The sequence below is a fragment of the Trachinotus anak genome, unplaced genomic scaffold, assembly GCF_046630095.1.
Source record: "Trachinotus anak isolate AG129_WGS33_773 ecotype Australia unplaced genomic scaffold, CSIRO_AGI_Tana_v1 ptg000016l, whole genome shotgun sequence".
NCBI classification, from domain to species: domain Eukaryota; kingdom Metazoa; phylum Chordata; class Actinopteri; order Carangiformes; family Carangidae; genus Trachinotus; species Trachinotus anak.
The window spans coordinates 23,805,379-23,827,793 of NW_027273867.1; the positions used below are offsets into that span (position 1 = coordinate 23,805,379).

At 41.8% G+C, this 22,415-nt stretch overlaps 1 protein-coding gene and 1 long non-coding RNA gene across 9 annotated transcripts in view; both read right to left on the bottom strand.

The window, feature by feature from the left end:
- Window positions 1-6,979, bottom strand: part of LOC139633967 (uncharacterized) — a 49,739-nt gene extending 42,760 nt beyond the window's left edge. For 2 of the 8 annotated variants that reach the window (XM_071500144.1, XM_071500143.1), the window contains exon 1: window positions 6,688-6,952. In XM_071500144.1, coding sequence (XP_071356245.1) covers window positions 6,688-6,941 — 254 coding nt within the window. In that variant the 5' untranslated portion in view covers window positions 6,942-6,952. Of the gene's footprint in view, window positions 1-6,687 lie in introns of all 8 variants that reach the window. The other 6 variants (XM_071500150.1, XM_071500148.1, XM_071500149.1 and 3 more) reach the window with 4 other exon arrangements.
- Window positions 6,980-17,328: 10,349 nt separating this feature from the next.
- LOC139634680 (uncharacterized) lies at window positions 17,329-20,246 on the bottom strand. The gene is made up of 3 exons (XR_011694021.1): window positions 19,316-20,246; window positions 18,813-18,909; window positions 17,329-17,680 (listed from the first exon to the last, which is right to left on the bottom strand). It is a non-coding gene; the product is annotated as an uncharacterized lncRNA (long non-coding RNA).
- Between the last annotated feature and the right edge of the window lie 2,169 nt (window positions 20,247-22,415).

Sequence of the window (22,415 nt, forward strand, 5' to 3'; positions counted from 1 at the left end):
TATCTTTGTATTGATTTGATATGCATCTAATGTACGATCTGTGTACATCAAAAGACTCAAAACTGCCAAACACAACTTTGACTTTGCACCAAGTTGGCCGAGACATGAAGCATTTATAAGTGTTCATTTATGTCTGTGACCACCTGAGCACCAGAGTAAATCCAACATTCACTCTCATTTTCATCCATTTATTCTATACACAAACTCCTTCGTAAAACATCTGGCTGCTTAGAGGCTAAAAGGTCGACTGTGTTCACCGGCTAAATGCTAACATTTATCTACTGTTTGATTTTATGATATGAGTGAACCAAAACAGTAAAGTTATGGATTTATCAATAAAAGTGACACTTTTCATAGTTATTTTATTCAAAAATAATGTAAAATATTGACTAGAGCAGCTTTAAGAAGAAATTTAGTGTTAAACAATTATGCTCGTGACTTTAATGCAGTTGAAATTGTGCGATTTTATTAGTGGAACAATAAAATGGTGAGTCCCTGGATTTTTAGTGTTTTTAGTGTTTTGGCACTCACCTGTAAACTGTAAATTCAAGAGTTTGACATCCTGACTGTGAAACAATATCACCTGCTATTAGACCCTCAGTGAGAACAACCTGCCCCACTGTGCTTCACTGTGTGACATTGTGCTTTCTTTTTTAACTGTGTGTTTTACAGTCAGAAGCACTTTTTTAAAAACACAAATAGATGTTTTAATGTTGACTGAGTCCCTGTCTTCACGTGATGGAGACCGACACCTGATATCCTGCTTTGCAGCGTCCGACTGCAGCTGCATTTCACTACGTCAGCGTAAACAAGGGAGCAGCAGTAGTGAGGAAGACATGCAGCCTCAAACAACCCCCATGCTGCTGCGCCTATTGTCAGCCACTGGGCTGGATGTGGATGGAGCTCAGGCTTCAGCAGATGGTGGACGGAGTGAAGCAGCAACTGCAAAATCATCAAAACATGTTTATCCTCTTGTGGCAGCAGAGAGGAGAAACCAACCGGTCTGCTTTTGCCTTATTTTAAATTTGACTGGTATTACCTGTAATTTGACAGAGCTCCTTAGTACCTGCTAAAATACACACAAACACACACAAGTCAAAGCGTCAGACGTCACAGTCACACTCTGAGCTGAAGCACAAATCTGATCCGTTTTGAATTGTGTTGCCGCTCGGGGCTGGAAATTAAAGCCCTGCTTCCTGTTTTCTTCTGACGCAACAAATCAATCACAATCTCCTCCCACAAACTGCCATGTTTGACTAAAAGATCTCAGCTCAAGCTTTCAGCTGCACCTCACAGTCTTCTTCAGTGGACAGAGTTTGCTCAGCTGACGTGTTAACAGGTGGCCATGTTATTTTGAGGGAGATCATGATAGAGACAGTGGTTCTGATCTATCGTATCTGCCATATGACCACCAGCCATCACTGACATGGCGTGCAGGATCCTGTGTTACAGTCAAAATCAGTCAGTTTTGCTCTGTATATTTAGTGTCTGTCTATAAGACTCTATGATATACAGAGACCTTTGTAACAGGTCTGTTCCCCTTCAAGGCTGAAGTTACCTCATTTGGTGTCATAGCGTCTGACAGATATGGCACAGAAGTCTGTAACTTCTCTGATATGTCGAATCCTGAGAGGTTATCAATTGAACAGATATATTTAGGCACAGTCTAGACTCAGCTGCATTGCAGTGCAGATTTTGTTTTCCAGGTAAAGCAGTCTGAAATCTGCGGGGAAGATCTCTCTCACACAGTGGATGTGAACAGAAGCAGTGACGATTTACAGTCATTCAGCACATCAAACAGACGGAGAGAGGAGATTTCTCCTCTCTGAGATTGCTGTCGGTTTTTTGAAGAAGTGCTTGTCAACCACTGAAGTCTTCGGAGATGGAGAGGTAACTGTCTTCCTGGAAGCCTTTCTGTGCGACGGTCCTGCTGTCTAAGTGATGACTGCTACACATCAGCTCCAGTGTAACTGGAGGATAATTGAGTGCAGTGGCAGGCAGTGAAGCTTCGTTTAAATGGCACTCCACGAGAAACACACAGCTGAGGGAAACAACACTGCACTGCCAGACTGAACCATGATGATACTGCAGAATCACTGAGGTAATGGAAAAATACAATATGAAATGTATTATAGTAATTTATTGTATTGTTTTCCACAGATCACCAGAAAGAAGAGACTTATTTTCTTTGAGTTGATATTTGATTCACTTGCACAAAGTCAAGGATGAGATGTGAAGGAGAGAAGAAGAAATACAGGGAGAGAGAGCTGTTGACCGATATTTACTGTAACATTTTCCCTCCCCTCCCCTCCCTCCGTCTCTCATTGACCTCCCTCTTTTACCCCGGGATCTATTTTTAGCAGCAGCCGCTCTAACTCGGGCCTAATATAAGAATAGATGTTCCTCGCAAGAAATGCAGCAGAAAATATTCTGCAGGCAGTAAGTTGTGCTGGGAGGTGGAGCTGTCCTATCACCCTGACCGATTTAACAAGCTCAGTATTTCAGATTTAGCTTTAGTTTAGTCTCGTGATCCTAACAACACTTTTATTCAACCCTTCGATCTGATTTTTAGGGGCGGTCTGGTGCTTTTACTGAAAGATGTGGCTTTATTAGCCCATAAACCACTTTATTTATTTTGGTTAAACAACAGGTTCCTCTTACTGTGGATGATGATGTTCTTTAGCCTCCTCTCTCTCTCTCCAAAGAGTCCATCTTCTACCTCATTATGGAGCTGTTACGATACTGTTTTTGTCTGTTTTGACAAAACAGAGGTTTGTTTGTGACATTAGCATTTTGCTCTCAATGCTAGCTGCACGCTGCTGATATCTTCATGCTACACACTTGTTTGTTTTTGAATAAATGATCCAACAAGCTCACCAATTGGTCTTTTGTCAGGTATCTGATGATGCCCTGTTTACCAAGTCAGTTACACAGGACACGACTAACACTTGGTTTATGGGGGTCCACAAGGGACATTTGTTTCCTTTACACATGAATATTTGACCTTTGAGCATTTTATTATTTTATGTTGCCAATCTGGAACTTTCTTTGTCCACACCTATGTAAGAAAGTACTACAGCATATATGTTTTGGTTTGTTTGGGTTTTTTTGGTTTTTTTTTGGGTCTGTACTCTAGCACAGTCTGTGATGGGGATGGCCCAGGGCTAGCTGGTTAGCATGCCATCATCAGAAACAAAACAAGAGGGTTGCTTTCCACCTCTGGAGACAACTCTTGGGGACGCAATATTTCTGAGGTGGATGATTGGGTGTACAAGGTGTTTGAAACCAATACTATTAACCAGGGTTTGCATCCCATTTCCTACCAAAAGTCAGTGTTAGTTTCTTTTACCCAAGATGTTGAATCTAGTATAATTAGATGCCTAAACTTAATAAAAGGGGCAACAGATATGAAAATGCCTCTAACTTAATATCTGCCTGAAAAGTTGCTGGTTCACTGAAATGTAGATATCAAAACACCTGTTAACTAGAACAGATGTGCAGACTCGTTCAGTTCTTCAATGCACTCATCCCAACAACACTGCCACTATGTCCCTGCTCAAGGTCAAGTAAGATGCGTCTGTAAAAGTTGTTTGATGCCTTCATCTCTCTTGCTGAATGCGTACTGATGTGGTTTACCTGCACTGCACACTAATCTAGCAGTGTGGGTGGGACTGTCGTGTCCCCTGCCTTTGATTTTCTGTTAACATACTATTAGTTTCTGCAGGTGACTCACACACTGTAACACTGATTGTGCAAACTACCCAGTTCCTGCACAACAAAACAGACTCTAGTGTCTGCAGTCTGGAAACAGACTGAATCACATCATTAAGTTGCAGCAACTCTGGAAGCAAAACAAACATTTGCATGAAATGTCATGGGTTGTCAGGTTCGCTACAGTCCCATGGCTCAATGCAACAGTCAGATTCATTGTTTTTTCCTACTTTCCCCTCCGTATTGCTCTGTCTCCCCCATGTTAAGTCAGGATTTTTAAAGAAAACCTGAAGCATTGGCTGCAGACCGAGTCGACCTCACTCTCGTCTCACTCCTCAAGGTGTCTGGAGCACACGTTTCCAAAAAATGAGAATATCAACCAGAGTGAGATAACGTGCCCAGCACACAGCTAGTGTAATATGCTTTGATCTACTTCTCACTCTGCAAATAACGGAGAGAGAAGGAGAGGAAGGGAGGGAGAGAGAGACAGTCAGAGGAGATAAGATGAGAGCAGAAAGCTAAACACAAAGGGGAACACACCCACTTATGAAACCAAAAAAACACCAGTACGTTTTTTTGGGTTTTTTTTTTTTTTGGCTCTTCACACCACGAGCGCCAGCTCTTAAAAAATCTCTCCACAGTCTCCCTTTCCTTATCGTTCCTGACCAACCACCACCTCTGTTCCTCCCCGATCCCTCGCTACCCATCCTCCTGGCTCAATGACAATCAAAGGTCAAATTTTCTCTCCCTTTATTTATTTAAATCCCCCAGTAGCCTCCATTTGTTTTCATCAAGGACCTGATGAGGCTTTGATTGAGCATTTAAAAGACAGAGGGAGGTGATCGTCGTCTGGTACAATGTGTGTGTCTGCATACATGAGCATGTGGAGGCAGGGCACACCAGCTGTATGCTTCTATTAATGGGAAATGATGATACACAAACACACACACACACACACACACACACAGAGGAGTGACCGCACTTTCCTCGAACAGACAGCAGAGCAGTTTGAAGTGTGTCTGTTGGGTCTTAGTGTCTGTAGCGAAGAGGCTTCTGTAGAAAATTAAAGCTGCCAGTGTGTCAGTCTGCTCTTGTTTTTCTGTCTTTCTGAGGACTCAGCTTTAGACCTTGAGAGTGAGGACGTTTGTGGAAAGTGAGGACATTTTGTTCCTTATTTCTTCAAAAGCTTTTTGAGGTTTAAGGCTTGGTTTTAGAGTTGATATCAAACAAAACTTTGAATTCCCTTCACTTTTTTGTACAAGGATACTGCAGCCATTTTTGGACGTATTTGTAGAAACAGCATGGGGTGTTTCCCCTGTTAGCAGTTAGCTGAAGTTCAAGAGGTGGTGCTGCTTAGAGATGCTCCTTTAGCTTTGGTGCTGGTGACCGACCAGGGTAAACAGAAGTGTACAGCCTATGAATGCTGATAAATATATTTTTTTTCTTAGGGAGAGCCAAAGTAAACCTGGATCTTCCCTTTGGAACATCCTTTTACAACATTCAACAACTGGGAGGGCCTGTTGTTTGTCCTGCTAAGATTAGCGCTGATTGTCAGTAGTTTCCACAACTTTTCATTTACGTTATTCACACTCAGTGCTGTCTTCGGTCCTTATTGGTAAATTCAACTTTCAACAATGACCAAATAAGTACACAAGTAAAAACAAAACCTAACATATACATACTGATTCCTTAATTTACGGAGCATCTGCATCACCTACCCTTCATATTTTTTTGCACTTATTTGCACTGCACTGTATTTTACTGTCCTGTTGCATTTACCTGCATCTTTTAGTCTATATGATCTTTTATTGTTTTTATTCATTTGTTTGCATTAGAGCACTGTCAATTTCCTTGTGTATGAAATGTCCTATAATATAATATAATATACTGCCTTGCCCCAGTAAAAAATCATTTTAATTTCAGTTTGACTTAGACTTGGGTTAAGGGCAAGTTCATTGGGTCAATTAGGGTCCTCACAAGTACGGTGTAGAACCGTGTGTGTAGCTGGCGGCATCATTGACTTGCAGAATTGACCTACATGTGCAGAGCGTTCAGACTCACACCTGAGTTTACCAGCCCGGTTCTGACTCATCCTGCATGGGTCCTGCTCTGATCTCCCTGTTCATAACTGTGTGTGTGAGGGTGTGTGTGTGTGTGTGCGCCTAACCCGGTGTGCACTGCCTGCGTCTTCAATTTATTACGTCGTTGCATGACGCACAGTAGAGAGAGACAAGAGGTGAGGGAGGAGAAGATGGAGGGAGGGAAGGAAGGAAGGAAGGAGGGGAGAAAAGGATGGAAGGATAGAAGGGATGAGAGTAGAGAGTGGAAGGAGGGAGGAGAGGAGGGGAGGAGGAGACAGGAAAGAAGGGAGGAGAGGAGAATTTTCTCAGACACCCAGCACACAATGACCTTAGTTTTAAGTCAAGGCGGAGGTCTCTCTCTCTCTCTCTCTCTCTCTCTCTCTCACACACACACACACACACACACACACACACACAGCCTGCCTGGTGTCATCCATGTGGAGACGAGAACGTCAAGCCGCATCTTATTCCGCTCACATCCCTCCTGCTGCCTGTCTGTCCCGCCTCTCCCCTTCCCGTCTCCGCTCCAACACACACGCACGCACACACACACACTCATGCACACACACGCACACGCACACACACACACTCATGCACACACTGAGATGCTATAGTAATCCCTATAGTAAAGTACACAGACAGTGAGACACACTGAATGCGACCGGAAAGAGCAGGGAAGCGCTGCAACTCCCTGCAGCTTGATTCCAGGAGGACTGGAGGAATATAGGTTTCATTTCAGCCTCAGCTCCTGTTCTTGTCATCTAATTTCTCTTCTTCTGCCCTTCTTCTTTACATCTCCGCCCTGCAAAACCAGTCTCCATCCATCCATCCACCCACCCCTCCAGCCATCCCTCCACCCCTCCACATGGCAGAATATACAGCGGTGTGTTCTTACTGATCGTCCGGGATCCTATGCAGCCCATGTTGTCTTACAGAGGCTCGTGCAGCTCGGGGGAAATAAAATCCATCCGTCCAGCGGGCATCTCTCCCCGGATCTCTCTCTCTCTCTTTCCCCTCTCCTCCTCTTCTTCTTCTTCTTCTTCTTCTTCTTCTTCTTCTTCTTCTTCTCCTCTCTCCCTCTTCTTCTTCTTCACTGTCCTCCTCTCCTCTGTATGTGAGAAACACAGAGGGTGTGTATGTGCGTGTCATCCGCGTCGCTTCCTCTCTCTCTCTCTCTCTCTCTCTCTCTCTCTCTCTCTCTCTCTCTCTGCCGTACCGTCGTCACACACTCCTGTTTCCTCCAGTCACTGTCGATGTCACTCTATCACTCTCTCTCTCTGGTGTGCACACATCCATGCAGACAGGCTGGATCCACTTCTTATGCACGGACATGAGGGTGAGGTGTTGTAGGTGCTTTTTTAAATTCATGTGTCATTAAATAATAACCTGAACGCTGGGGAGATTTTTTAAGATTATCAATCAAGTTCCAATAGATTTTGTGTCTCCATGGACTAAAAAGTTGTTTCTCATGGATGCCACAGTTAGCAGTAATGAAATACTCTTGACATGAACGCAGCTCAGAAAGTCTTGCAGATGAGGAAAAACAACCAAATACATTCATTTTCCAGCTTCCTATATACATATAAAATTAATTCAGTGTATTACATCAGTCCTGCAGTAAATCCTGCCTCCATGAAGGTTATAATGTCCAGTTCTTTTTTAATTCATTCTTTTTCATGTAATTTTAATTTATTTGGCAAAATCAAACGACAGATGCTTGATGACTTTAACAGAAGAACCATATGAAACATATTTTGAAAGGAAACATGTTCTAGTTTCTGAACATTTGCTTGTTTAGCATGAAACTAAAACTGCAGACCTACAGACTAAACAGACTAACTACATGAGCTGGCCCAGTTCATGCTGGGCTCCAGCCTCATGACCTGCTTGTCAGCTGTCTGTAAATCTGCCCCTGTGCTTCCTCCGCAGTCTGTTTCTGTCTGTATGATCATTAAACATGAGTCCAAAATGGCAGCTGTCAAGAGAAGCCTTCATGGTTTAACTCTGAGAGACTCGACACCCAAACTGCTGATGTTTTACTGCGGACTCAGTCGCTTGTTAAACTGGAGAGCTGGACACTTCTCCACGGACGCCCTCATTATCTCTGCAGACCTGAGCATCGTCTGAAGGCCTGAAATATAAATCCACTCATATTAAACTCATCTGAACACATGCAAAGTAACTGCTCAGCTCCAACAGAAACACGCATTACCCAGCATTTGATCTGCGACGCTGCCCCCCGATGAACTGACTAATGCATCGCTTTTATATTCATCATCGCCGGAGGATCTGAAAGTTTTATTCTGCTTGAGTAAAGGCGAGCAAGTGTTGATACAGGCAATATCTGGTGCATGTAATATGTATCACACTGGAGTCTGCAGCTGGGCTTTCCTCTCTCTCTCCCTCTCTCATCGCTCATCTGTCTCTCTCTAACAATGCAGTACAGCTGTTCTCCTCCTCCATACATCTCTGCCCTCGCCTCCTCTCTGCCTCCCCAGCTGCCTCCCTCCATCTCAGTCTCACACAATGTGAATATGAAAACACACAGTGATTCAGCGAGGAAGGCGCTCCCGACTCTATTAACTCCATCTCCATCTCAGACGGAGGACAGAAGCCCAGCCCTGATCCCTACTCTCTGAACTCACTCAATAAATATACAGACGACTGAGCTGAGGAGACAAACTGATGACACCCAAAGTTTTACAGGCTTTAATTTAGTCAGAGTTTAAAACAGCTCACACTTTACTTAAAAAGACTTAATTTTAAAGGTGCCATGCAGTCTAAAGGTAGATATACTATATTAATACTGTGAAAGTATCAAAGCCTCAGTCCACAGAGAAATGCACACAGCCTGTATTCAGAAACTGAGCCTTAAAACCAGCCGTCAGGACTTCTGGAACTTTGTGATGTCACAACAAAGCAGTCACTGCTCTCAGCCACGCCCCAAGCCCCGCCCACCTGGACCCACCATCCAACCTTGTAGGATTTTGTCTCTCTGAGTGTTTACCTGAACTCTGATATAATTTTTATTCTATCACTCAGAAAACAGTCAGCCAATCAGAAGAGAGGCTCAGATCCTCTCTTCTGATTGGCTGTCTGACCTGTTGTTACTAGAGCTCCAAAGAGAAGCCTGAGAGAGGAGATGTAAAACTACACTGAGTTTTGGCTCTTAAAACTACAAATATATCCTCAAATCAAAATATGATGTAGATCAATCAAAGATAAAGATAAATCAAAATGAGGCTCGTGTCACTAAAGTTAGAATTTGAAAGAGAGAACAGACAGATTTCTTTCCCGAACTTGTGAACGTGTCCTCCAGAAGTCTTGCTGTAAAAAGATTCATCAGCCCCTCAGGTTTTATTAAAAGCGACCTGTTGCTGTGGGAGCTCTTTATCTTGGCTTTTAATTACAGCCGCCCCGTCAGAGCCGGCGCTGCTCATAAACACCAGGACACGGTGCCAGAGCGTGTCACCATCCTCCCCTGTCGTCACAGTTGTACCAGCACAGTGTGAGACGTCTGACAGGTTTACAGTCCTGACGTCACTGAACGAGGACAGAACGAGGACAACACATGCACAGGTCAGAGGTCAGGCTTCTCAGTTTTACCTGTTTGCCTCAAAATCTACCTGAAGTCAGCTTTACCTCTCTGACAGCAGACATTTCTCATGAGTAAAGGTTCCATTTTCCAAACAGTGGATAATCTCATTCAGGAAAATATATTTTTAGTTCAGTATCTGTCGTCTTTATTTCAGTGTCTTTGGTTTTAGCTCTCAGTCAAATAAAGGTTCAGCAGGAACAGCTGAGAGCTGCTCGGTGGATACTCGGCCTCAGCTTTCCCCGCCGGCTGAGACGCTGACAGCAGAGCGCAGGAATGAATACCAACGTCTCTGCCGCTGCGTGGACTCTGTTTAGCTCTTTCTTTAACCTGTTTAAACCTAATTACACATCTGGGTGCTCTGTGGTGATAAATGCAGCAGTGACACAGCCGTTTAACATCTGCAGACAGGAAGGAGGAACACGTCACAGTCCCGCCCACACCGTTTGACTGACAGGTGATGTCTGGGAAGTGCAGTGCAGAAAGAGCCAAACAACATTTTGCTCTGAAGAGGAAGCAGCAGTCAACAAGGTGCAGGTGAGTTCAGTTTTTCTCTGTGTCAACACGAAGCTTCTGATTCAGGCTCCGATCACATGAATCAGCAAATATTTATGTCCACATTCTTCATATCGTTCACATGAAGTATTAACCTGACCTGGTAGTTATACAACTTCTTCCATCACTCATATACATCATGATAGATAGGGCATTTAGAACAGAAGAGAACTTTATTGTCCCAAAACCACACAAACAATCAACATACACACAAGGTTAAACACCAGCAGTGCAGCAACACGTTGCAACAGTTAACACAGTGACGCATTGTTACCCCCTACATGGAGATTCAGGGGCTGTAATGGTTGTTATGATGATCACTTTAGGTGCAAATCATCTTGTTATTGACCAGGAGACAAAATCACGTCAAGCCAATCAAGTAAAAACACACAATAATCAAACAGAAGCTCATCGTATTGAACTGTGCTCTAGTGTTTTTCCATTCAGTGACACTAACCTTCTAATTTGTGCCAAACAAAAACTAAAAGGATAAACTTGATCAGTTTCTAATTGGAATTTGTTTTCATTTTTTTGGATGATAAAATTATAACATAATACACGCAGGGCTGCAACTAAGGATTATTTTTACTGCTGATAAATCTGACGATATTTACTTTATTTATCAGTTGTTTTGTTATTGTAATGTCCATTATTAATTTCCCAGAGTCCGAGGTGACGTCTTCAGATGTCAGACAGCCCAGAATCCACAGACACTGAGTTCACTGTCATAAAGGACAAAAGAAACCAGGGAGGATTTACATTTGAGAATCTGAAACCGGAGAAAGTTTAATTTAAAAAAAAAAAGACTCAAAATGATCAATCACTTATCAAAACAGTTATCATAAATGATTAATTGGATAACCATGCAGCTCGTATGATGTGATGCCAATGAAAAGTTGATGTACAATAACATTGAATCGTCATCTCATTCAATTCAAATCAGATTCTGGTCTTTCTGAGCTCCTTGATTTTCATAAGTGAACATTAACATTTTTACTCTTGACTGAAAAGATCTCAGTAAATTACCAAGCAGTGAGATCTCACTCGGTCTTTATTTATGTTACATGGCAACAAGCAAAACAAAGACTCACGCTCCCTGTACCTGCTTTTACAGAGTCGGATTCAGATTCAGACATTTTATTATCCCGCGTGGGAGACTTCATTTGCAGTCAGGGATACAGATAAAAATAACACAATATACACAATACAATAAAAAACAAAACACTCTAAAATGACATGTTACACATGCATTGTCCTGTCATTTCACGTGTTATCACCGGACCCTAACCAGGGCAACACGAATGACATGATGGTGTGAAATCATGTCAGCAAATGTCAAACACAGAATGAGTCATTTCACTGTTAAATTTCAAGATTTCAGAGCCAAAAATAAAATATACGGTTTATTAACAGAAATAAATGTATGTGGATGTTGATCTGTGATAAAAGTCTGATCTGGATGTACGGAGTAAACAGTATCCAGGTAACTGTCACATGACGAGTCTGCAAACACACTTTAAATTCACATCCTGAGACAGACGTCACCATGACAACATAATGTCCTGCATACATGTACGTGCAGCGTGGTGCGGAGAACAAACTGCAGATGCAGCACTTTGAGGTGATCGCAGTCGAACAGTTGAGTCAGGTTTACTAATTTAAAGTTGTCTGTGGGGAGGAGATGGAGCAAGAGTGGGAGGCGTTCACCTCTCATCTGTGCAGGGAAGGAGAGGAGGGGGATAGAGGGGGGAGAGGGATGAGGAGTTAGAGAGGAAGGAAGAAACATAGGAGGTAAAACCCGGATGCTTTCCAAATAAAACTTGCCTGAGAGAGTGAGGAGATGGAGGGATGAAGAGGAGGAGGGGAGGGAGGGAGGGAGGAGGGAGGAGGAGGTTAAAGTCTATGAGTCATGCTGAGAGATGAGGACAAAGAATTCAAGCAGAGAAAATTTATGGGGAATATGAGCTTCTGCAAGAAATAAAAAAAAAAAAACTCAAGATGAAGAGGAAGGAGCGACGAAGACGAGGGAGGTTTATTAGTATTCTGGCTGAGGAGGAGGAGGAGGAGGAGGAGGAGGAGATGGGTGAGGTAAAGTGAGAAAGGAGCTGAGAGATAGAGGGAGCTGACAAGTGATGTATGTGGATATGAAGACAAATGTAGCTTTCTATTTATAGCCGTGTGTGTGTGTGTGTGTGTGTGTGTGTGTGTGTGTGTGTGTGTGTGTGTGTGTGTTACTGTTTGTGTGCACGAATGCATAATTGTACAGCTGGTTGTCTGTTTGTGGGGGACGTGTGAGGACAAAAGAAAACGATGAAAGGCCCCTCTCACTGGACAATAGTTTGTTAAATAGCTTTTTAGTTGCAGAACCAAAAAAAACACACATGAAGAAACAGAATCTAATTTAACCTGTGTGTCGAAGCTGTGTCCACTTTCTTTTGTCCTGTTGTCCTGCTGCAGGCCTGATGTCCTCACAAGGACAGAAAGATGTGGGACACCACCCGTCACTCAGCTGCACAGGACGGAGGTACGGCTGGTGTTTTTTCTACTTGTTATAAATTATAAATCTGAAGGAGGTGTTAGTCCACCTCTGGTCCTCTCTGACTCTCCTCCTCTGTCTCTGCCTCTCAGCTCCAAGCCCGTCGGTTCCCTCTGAACATATACATCTTTAAACACCTCACAAATATAGTTTATTTGAAGGTTAAATTATTTCATAAAACGAAACTGTAGTTTTTAGCAAATGTTTCTCAAACAAAAAGAAACATCTCTTAAAATCTCTTTTTTTCATAGATATTTACATTAAAAAATAATTTTAAAAAGTACCATAAACTGTAAAACATCCACTGTTTGGTGGGAAAAAGTAAAGAGAACAAGAATAAATTACTATTCAGAATAACTTATTGATTTCTTCTGATTGATTTTAAAAAGTTGTTTTACAGCTCATAAAAGTCGTCTGACTGTCATAACTTACAAAATAAAATACTGTACCTCCACCATTTCTGAGGTTTCGCTTCAGCATCAGCTTCAGGTTCAACGTCGTCAAAGGAAGACTGGCAGGGAGGATCATCTTTAGAAGTATCTTTCACTGTCTGTGTGTGTGTGTGTGTGTGTGTGTGCGTGGATGACAGAGTGGGCGGGTCAGGACGAGGTGAAGGCAGCAGTGTGGTTGTCTGCTGGGTAATCCTGTCCCTGGCAGCCGGAGAGGACGACTCAGTCCTTCAGCTTTAAGACGCCTCCACACACAGGGTTTCCTCTGCAGGACAGGAGGGGCGGGGCCGAGAGGGAAAAGAGGGACGTGACACTATTCATGGACGTAAACTGGTACCTGCACACCTTCATATTCAGAATAAGTCACATCAACTATAAGTCATATGGATTTAGTCACTAAGCAGTGATTCTAAGCTTTTTGTCCATTAGAGGGTCGAACAATAGAGGGGGGGGTCAAACGCTGTGTAAAGCCACAAATTTGTGACATTAGGGGACAAAAATAAGACGGACTTGGCTTAATTCAGACAAATTTTATTTTAACACTATTTTATAAAAGTAGCAAGGTTTCATTGGATTTGAATAATTTTTTTCTGCCAGTGTTCAGATTTAAAAAAGAAAAAGATCAATTTTATTGATGCCAAACAGGAACAGCAGCAGGAAAGTTTGAAACCCAGTAGAATAGCAGAATCAATACTTAGTATGAGGCAAAAGGAAACATTGAATATAAGTAATAAATATAAAAAGTGAATTTTAATATTACAAAATAAAATGACTCAGGAGATGAACCAAGAAACAGGAAGAAACACAAAACTGTCCAGAGGGGGCAACATAGAGGCAGTGACACTAAAACAAAGCAGGATCAGCTGGAGTCAGATCTGAAGGAACAGATCCTGTGTCCGTCAGTGTTCATCAATACACCTGTCTAATACAACAGCAACATAACATCTTGCATTTGTGCATAACTGTGGCCTCATCAGTGAAATTACTGCAGCGCTGCACGTGACCACACACTGGGAATGAAAAGGTTATTTGCAGCAGAGGAGGACGAGACTCCAAACTGCCAGCCCCTGTTAGTTTGGGAGGATGCAGACTTGGCCCAAACTCTTCCTGATGGGAGACGTACTGCTCAGCTCAGAGATGTGGCCTTAAATAACAGGGATGTGTTGTCTGTGTCACAGATTTATTACCCAGAATCCACTGGTGGTTGAAAAAATCTACTGTTCTGTTGCTTTGGTTCAACCTTCACACAAACACATGACACATCAGCGCTGATTTCTCACCGTGACTGACTGCAGCAGTGATGATATTCACACACACACACGGAGACGGAAAGTCCAGCAGCAGCTTATATGGGTTTCACAGAGCTCACAGTAAATGCCATAACGATTGATCTCGCACTCGAGTCTGGCCGAATCGATGCTCTTTGTTTTCGGCTCACAGCGTTGTCCTGCTGATTGGCTCCCCGCTGCTGCGAAAAGGCCTCTGAAGCCGCATTCAGGCCGCACGTCAGGCCCCTGAAACCAAAACAAACGACTCCTGAGGGTCGAGTTCACCGTCTCTGTGTAATGGAAACTGTGAGGGAGCTCATCTGGGTCCAGGGAGGCAAAATCTTTGGTCCTGGGTTTTGATTGTTTCCCTCACATTTCTTTATCAGACCAAGGAGCAGGAGGTGTTTTTCTTTCTGTTGGCTCTGTGCTGCTAAATGCTGACTGTAAACTATTCCAGTTTAAGGGGACAAAAAGTAATCAGATAAATTATTGTCAATGCAAATCCTTCAAAATCAGAGACTTTCTCCAGTATAAGACTCATCAGACATCAGCAGACTCTTCATGTCCTCCAGGTCTGTGCTCCCTGTCTTCACTCTTTGCTTGTTTCGGCTTCAGTCTGGTCCTCAACAGCAGAACGTCTGATCAGTTTGTCCTTTAAACAGATCCCTGGTTGGTCGGCCTGCATGTCTAACATCATTGTCCTGTTTTAGTTGAGAGACTTTGTAATAAAAGCACTGAGCTCTACACAGTTCACCCAGTATGGATGTAAAATCCCTCAGATTTAAACTGACAGTCTGCACTTCACACTTCACGTCATTGTTTCAGTGACTCCAGTGCAGCAGGAGCCATAACAATCAAAATCATATTGTATTGATACTTAAAGGTCCAACATTTTAATCTTCTTCTGTGTTTTATTTGAAGTGTTGATCTCCATCAGAAGATATATTTGTAGTTTTAAGAACCAAAAACCATCTCAGTGTAGTTTCACATCTCCTCTTTCAGGCTTCTCTCTGGAGCTCTAGTAACAACACGTCAGTCAGCCAATCAGAAGAGAGGATTCTGATTGACTGTTTTCTGAGTGATCTAATAAAAATATAGTAGATTTCAGGTTAACACTCAGAGAAACCAAATCCTGTAAGGTTGGATGGTGGGTCCAGGTGGGCGGGGCTTGGGGCGTGGCTGAGAGCGGTGACTGCTTTGTTGTGACATCACAAAGTTCCAGAAGTCCTGACGGCTGGTTTTAAGGCTCAGTTTCTGAATACAGGCTGTGTGCATTTCTCTGTGGACTGAGGCTTTGATACTTTCACAGTATTAATATAGAACCTAGACCTGCTTTATAGTCACAAACACATGGACATCTACCTTTATACTGGATGGAGCTTTCATGAATTCACTGTACAGAACCTGTAATCATTAGTGAGGGGTGGATGAGAGCTGGGTATAGAAGAAAGACTGAGAAAGGAAAACATATAAAAGCTCCAGTTTGACTGGAGACTTTTTGGATTGTAATTACAGTGAGAAGACCAAGGTGACATGATGAGACGGTGATGTGCTACATCTGGAAAAAGATGAGTTTTCAGTTTATGACAGAGGAAGTGACTCAGCTCCTCTGACAGGACCCAGTCATAAACTTTTATGTCAGAGCCACAGGAAATAAGTTTTGTGATGGTGTCCACTAAAATCACACAACATGACACCTCAAACAAAATCACTGCACAGAGTGTTTTAGAGTGCAGGTATCTTTACCAACAGTATGTCTTCTTCCTGCTGCATCACAAAATAATGATCTGTGGTTTGTTTCTTTTAATATGGATAATAACTTGAGGACAGTCTAGGTTTTCTGCAACTCACCCTGGCAGGTATCTTTGTGTGGAACCAGGACATTCGAGACATTCATTTTGCTCCTGAGGACACTGCAGATTTGGACGAGAGCGTCGGCTAAGATGTAAACAATGTCTGACGAATGTCTGGGGATGTTTCCGAGGGTTTTGGCTTCTGAATTCACTTCACTAATTGAAGTGCTTCGACCAAACGCAGCCTGTTGCCGGTTCCTCTTACAGCGAGTCGGTAAAAGCCTTGGCAGCTCAGTGGGCCAACGTTTAGAAAGCAAGTTTCCTAAAAAGGTTTCAGCTTCAGTCTGTGTCACAGTGAATGACTGTCCATCAGGGATCCTGTCACAGTGACTCTGGAGACGACGCTGAACCCTTTTTTTCGACCTGTTGATCGTGTCTACGTGAACATAAGAAAAGGTTTTGCTCACTGCTGTCGTTTGTCTCGTTCACACATCTCTTCTTAACGTGTTTCTAATGAAAGTGACAAAACCCACAGTCCTCGTTCTGACGTTTATCTGAGGTTAATGTGAAGTTTCATCTGTCTAAGTTGATCCGATCAAGTGGATCTGCCTCTTTCTACCAGACAGAGACAGTTGTCATCTTGAGCTGCAGGAACATAAAGAGCAGACTCTGCATATCTTGACTTGTCTGACTTGGACTTTTGTTGCAGCCTTTGAAAACATTTTTGCACGACGGTGGATTTTATCCCCCCTCACTTCCACAGGAAGGACTGTGGGATCTGTTAATGGCCCATCTGAACATTAAAATGTCCAAAGCAACTATCTAATGTTTGGTAATCCGTCAATGATTAACCAAGTTAATGAACCTACCCGTCCAGAGAAAACATTTTAACCAGTTTCAAAAGAAAATCAACTTGTTTCAGCTGTTTTGTAAAAATCACGATGGAGGCCAAGTTTGAAATCATAGGTCAAAGGTCTTTTGACTCAAAGGCTTTTTTCTGGAGCGTGTGGTTCTGGAGGCAGCCACCCTCTTTGCTTTTAAGATTAGGCTTAAAACTGTCCTCTTTGAAAAAGCTTATAGTTACTGTGGATAAATTAGCCCACTGTGTCTTTATTTCCTGTCTGTCTTTCCATCCATTCATTCTACAGCTGATCTGAAAACATAAAAATCCCCAAAGAGAGATAAATGTAAATGATAATAAATGATAAATGATCCAAAATCAATGTTACATTATGCATGTTTATCTCTGATATTTACATTTTTACTGGTATAACTTTGTTTTTACCATAAACTTCTTCTGATCTCAACAGCATTTTAAACTCTACTTTTCTTTTCTGTGTTTCTGGTTGTTTTCTGGTTTCCTCCTCTCAGAGGCTGCAGGAGCGATGTGAGCGACAGCAGCAGACCTCAGACCAGCCCCGAGTCTCAGTCCCTGCAGAGAGCAGCAGATAAGCAGCGGAGGCGAAGAGCTCGCCGACGCCTCGGCGTGAAAATCTGACAGAGCCCGAGACAGCACAAAGCCCAGGTGACACACACAGAGTGGCAGTTAAGTTATCAGTGTGTGTGTGTGTGTGTGTGTGTGTGTGTGTGTGAAGATGATGTAAGTGAGACGCTCTGACTCCCTTCATGTCGTGTGAAAGTCCATCTGTCACCCATGAGTGTGGAGGTCACGACCCTGAAGTATTCACGCTCCTGATGAGAGGACAGACAAGAAACTTATTGGCTGCTGCAGAGATCAAATCAAGTCGAATCTAATTTATTTAAAAACTGGGCAACACATTCAAAACCAACTCAAGTGCTCAATAAGTATTTAGAATAAAATCAATAATTAAAATGAAATCAAACATGCAAATAACTGTAATGGAGAAAACTGAAGGAATCATATAGTTATAATCATAATAACAGGGAAACAAAGCTGTTGTAAAAAGGGTTTTAATGACATCTGTCCCACTCTTATTAAACTGGAGAATATCTTTGGTCATTTATCATTCGACGTCCTCAAGACAATTTAAAACAGTTCAGAAAATAGTTCAGAAAAGTTTGATAAAACAAAATGTGCTAAAATGAGGAACTAAGATTAATATTTAGTCATCGAGCAACAATCTGAACTCTTACAAACTGTAACTGAAGCACTGAAAAACAGGTCCAGCCGGTGTGAGACAGAAAACCTCAGTCGACATAGTACAGATATCTTAAATAAAACCACTCAATGTAATATTATTATTTTAAAAAAGGGAGTAATATAATATCTTTATGTTATATACATGTGTGCAATATTCCCATAAAAAGGTTTAAAGTAAAATAAAATAAATTTAGATCTGGATCTTTTATGCAGGACCAAATAAGATCATCATCATCAAACATTTAAAATGTGGCTTTGAGAAAGTGAAAACTTTTTAAAAAACTTAAAATCGTTTGTTCAGGTAAAAAACATGAAGCAACAACTGTTCACATTTCTGCAATGTTCTGTTCAAATTTCAACCAAATCCACTGAAAAATTTATGTAAGATGAAGAAATTTCCAATGAAAGTTTTACCTTTTTTTATTTTTTTGGGATATTTATGAGGTAACTCCCTGTATGTACATGGATCTAAAAAGCAGCATGATGTATAATGTTGACATTTAAAAGGCTTGATCATTTATTCATTATGGGATCCCATCTGATGGGATGGGTTAATGTCATGAGCTTTGGTCAAAGCTCAGGTTCTTGTATAAAATGAAAGCTGCTTCTCCACCTACTAAAAACCTCTGGAGAGCTGAGAGTCTTTGCTTTTACTCTTAAGATATTTCATTCTACCCATAAACCAGGCCAACCAACCTTTACCTGAGCTCTGAGACCAGGTTTATTGGAAACTGGAGGTTCTTGAGTTTCACAGCGCCCTCAGCATCAGGTGGGTGAAGCTTCACTGTCTGTTTTCACCCTGTTGAATTCAATCATGAACAAAAGAACAGCATTAAACAGTTCAATAGCCTCATGTAACCTAACATCACCTCAGCCACTTAAGGAAAGGACAGAATTCACGAATAAAAAGATTCATGAGTCAAATTATTCAGTCTGAGAAGAAAAGAAGGTGAGTTAATGCAAAACGAAGTCAGGGAACAGGGAACAAAATTATTAAAGATGAGAATTTATGTGAGAAAACGTTCAAAACAAAAAACTGTCTCCCAGTGTTTTTACAACAAATCACTTGTTTACCTGAATAAAACTTCATTTAAATGTCACACTGATTCATATTCACCACTTTTTGCAGTGTGAACTAATAAACAACCAGGTGAATGAATTATGAATGAAAAATCCCGCACAGCCGTCCGTCCCCTCTCGTTTACCTCTCCTCAACTGGTTTCCTGCCAGTTCTGCCTGCATCCTCTCTGCAGAGCTGATTAGAGGCCCCTTCCTGTAACAGAGGACAGGACAAGGACGACGCGCTCTCCGTCTGCCAGCAAAGCTCTTAGATTCAGCCAGTCTGGCCGAGGCGGAGGCTGCAGCTCGATGAAGACGGATGGTCTAATCCTGGCGGGTTAGAATGGCGGCCTGCGAGGTGGCAGCCACACGGGACTCTGTTTAACGAGTTAATCACAAACTGCTGCGGTTTGTGGTTATGATCTGAGAGGCAGCTGTTGTTTGGTTTCCCTTTGTGTTCATGTCACGTCTGTTTGACCTCCAGAGTCGTTCTACAACTTGGTTTGGGTCCCTGTCTTCCTGGAGTCCACACAACAATAATAAAAACAAACAGCAGTGTAAAATCACACGGTATCAAGAGAAGACAAAACATGTGCGGCTCTACACAATAAATACAGACAAAACTCTCTTGTCCGAACTCTCCCCAAAGGTCAAGAAGTGAAACGCTCCAGCTGTGAGCAGGTGTGTCTCCTGGTGCCTCAGCACAGTGTTCATATTTTCACTAGAGGGCGCCACACGGCAGTGAAAGTGTGTCCCCCCCACCTCCACCCAGTCTGTAGACCGGACTGTGAAGTTGTGTTAATGTGGGGTCGTTCCAGGTTTGTCTCTTCTACGTCGGCCCCTGAAGGCTGCAGTCAGTTTTCCTCTCCTGACTGTGCACCGATCGATTCTCCTCCATCCCTCTCATCTGTCCCTGAACCTCCTCTGCCTCCTTTTCTCCCTTTATCCCGGAGGTTGTGAGATCAGATTAGTTCAGTCCTGAAGCTGAAAAGTATAAAACTTTATGTTTCTTTCTACACTCCATTTTAATCATTTAGCTAGATTGTGAGGTTCGGAAAATGTCGGAGTCAGAAACTAAAGGAGCTGGTGGAAGTAATAATAAAAAGAAAAAATGATTCATTCAAAACAAAACGACTGTGAAGGTTGAAGAAAAGGTATAAACCCCTATTTTCTCTCTTTTTACGCTCCATTTAAACTATTGAACTCATTTAATGGTTATTTAGTCATATTTTGGACAGGTTGAATAATTATTATTATCATTATATTTTGCCAGATGCTCCATAGGGAAAAAAGGGAAATGCAAGCGTTGGAAAATAAAGTAGTGAAATTAATAATAAATTGGTTGAAAACAAACAGCTGAGTGAAGGTTAGATAAAGAGTATAAACCTTTATTAAATAAATTATTAGATTATCAAAATAATTTATTGGAGTATTTAGTCATATTTTGGACATGTTGAATAATTATGATTTTTATTTTATTTTGTCAGATTTGGGTCTCCATATGTCAAGTCCAAGTAATAGTAAATAGAAGAGTAAAAGAAATTAAGTTTTGGTTTATTTTATCAATTGTTAAAAGGTTGAAGGAAACATACAAACCTTTATTTTTCTCTGCATTTCAATTATTAAAATCATTTATTGGTGTATTCAGTTGTATTTTAGACTTTTCAAATAATTAATTTATTATTATATTTTGTCAGTTTCAGGACTCCGTACAGTTTCACACTCATAATTCACTGTGACTGATGTTTTCTAATCAGTGGCCAATAAAAGGCTGCACAGTGTCATATTTTTTTATATCCTGATGAGGTTTACGGTTGCCTTCATGTCGCTGTTTTCTTTTTATGTGTGTTTAAATTTGCTCATGCAAACCATGAAATATAAACTCATCATCTCTTGTGCACCTCAGGAGGATTTCTCCCAGGGAGGAGCTGCCAGAAACAGCATGTTTTATTCAGCAAAAGCTGGGTCACAATCATCATATTAAACTAAAATCTACGACTTATCACACTTAGATTAAAGCTTCTGAAATGTCTTTAGCGCAGATGTGAGACAGAGGCTCCCGGTGGCTCAGCAGGTTCCATCGCCCACTCCCGTCGTCCAGACTCAAGTCTGCCTCGTGACCTTTCTTCTCTTTTCTTTCTCCTGCACCTAATGTCACATCCACCCTTTAATGAAAAGGAGATGCTATAAATGTCATCAGCTTAAAATGAAATTATAAAAGGTCATCTCCATAAACAGTTTGAGCCTCCTGGGGCGACTCAGATTCAATCACTTCATGGGAAAAATGAAAACAAAAAAAAAAAAACACAATCTAAAGGTGGTAAAGTTGATTTCCTGTTTTCTCCTTCCTCTGGATGAATTATTCATTGTGTTTTTGTTTTGTTCTCAGGAAAACCTCCAGCCTCTTTGTGTCCTCGTACCTTTCCTGCGTTCCGGATGATTTTTGGACGTGTCACCTTTAAGCCTTTTTATTTGACCTGTTTGGGAGCTGCCTTTTCCACAGTGGGTTCCTTATCCCTGTATTTAAGTTTTCATTCCTGTCACCACTAACTGTGACAGTTCATTCTTGACTTTACAAACACTAGTTTAGCAAAAAACTAAATGTTAAATAGAGCTCTTGAGTTTCTTTTTTTGACATGACACAATCTTCCTCAACAGCCGGATTTTGTGTAGTTGTCCTGAAGTTGTAGACGCCAAGAATGAACTTTGAGTCTCAACTTTTTTGTCCTTAAAACGCCACACATTGACAACCAGGCTTCTCCATCTGCTGCAGAAGATTGTGAGATGTGATAGAAAGCTGCAGAAACAGGTCGGGAACATTTCGGTGGAGGTTGTGCAGTATCACTGACTACAGGCTGTGTGGAGCTGTGCAAACCAAAGCCTCAACAGCTGATATGATGAAATAAGGTGCAACATTCTCTAAAGCCCAGAAATGGAGATTTATACAAAAACGCAGTCATGATTTTTAGCTTTTTGACCTCCATCAGAAACATTCACTGATGTCGAGTTTACAGTTTGAATTCCAGCTGAAGCTTTAGTTTATAATTAGTGATTTAAGCAGACGTGAGCAGCACCACTGTCAAGTTCTTAACAAGGCAGCAATAACATAGAATCAATAAAATCAAAAGGTTTCAAAGAGAAGAAGAACAGATAAAACAATGAGGTGTATAGCAACCAATGAGTCAGAGAACTAAAACACTAAGGGAAAGTAAAACCTAATTTCCTTGGGTTAGCCTCAGGGACCTG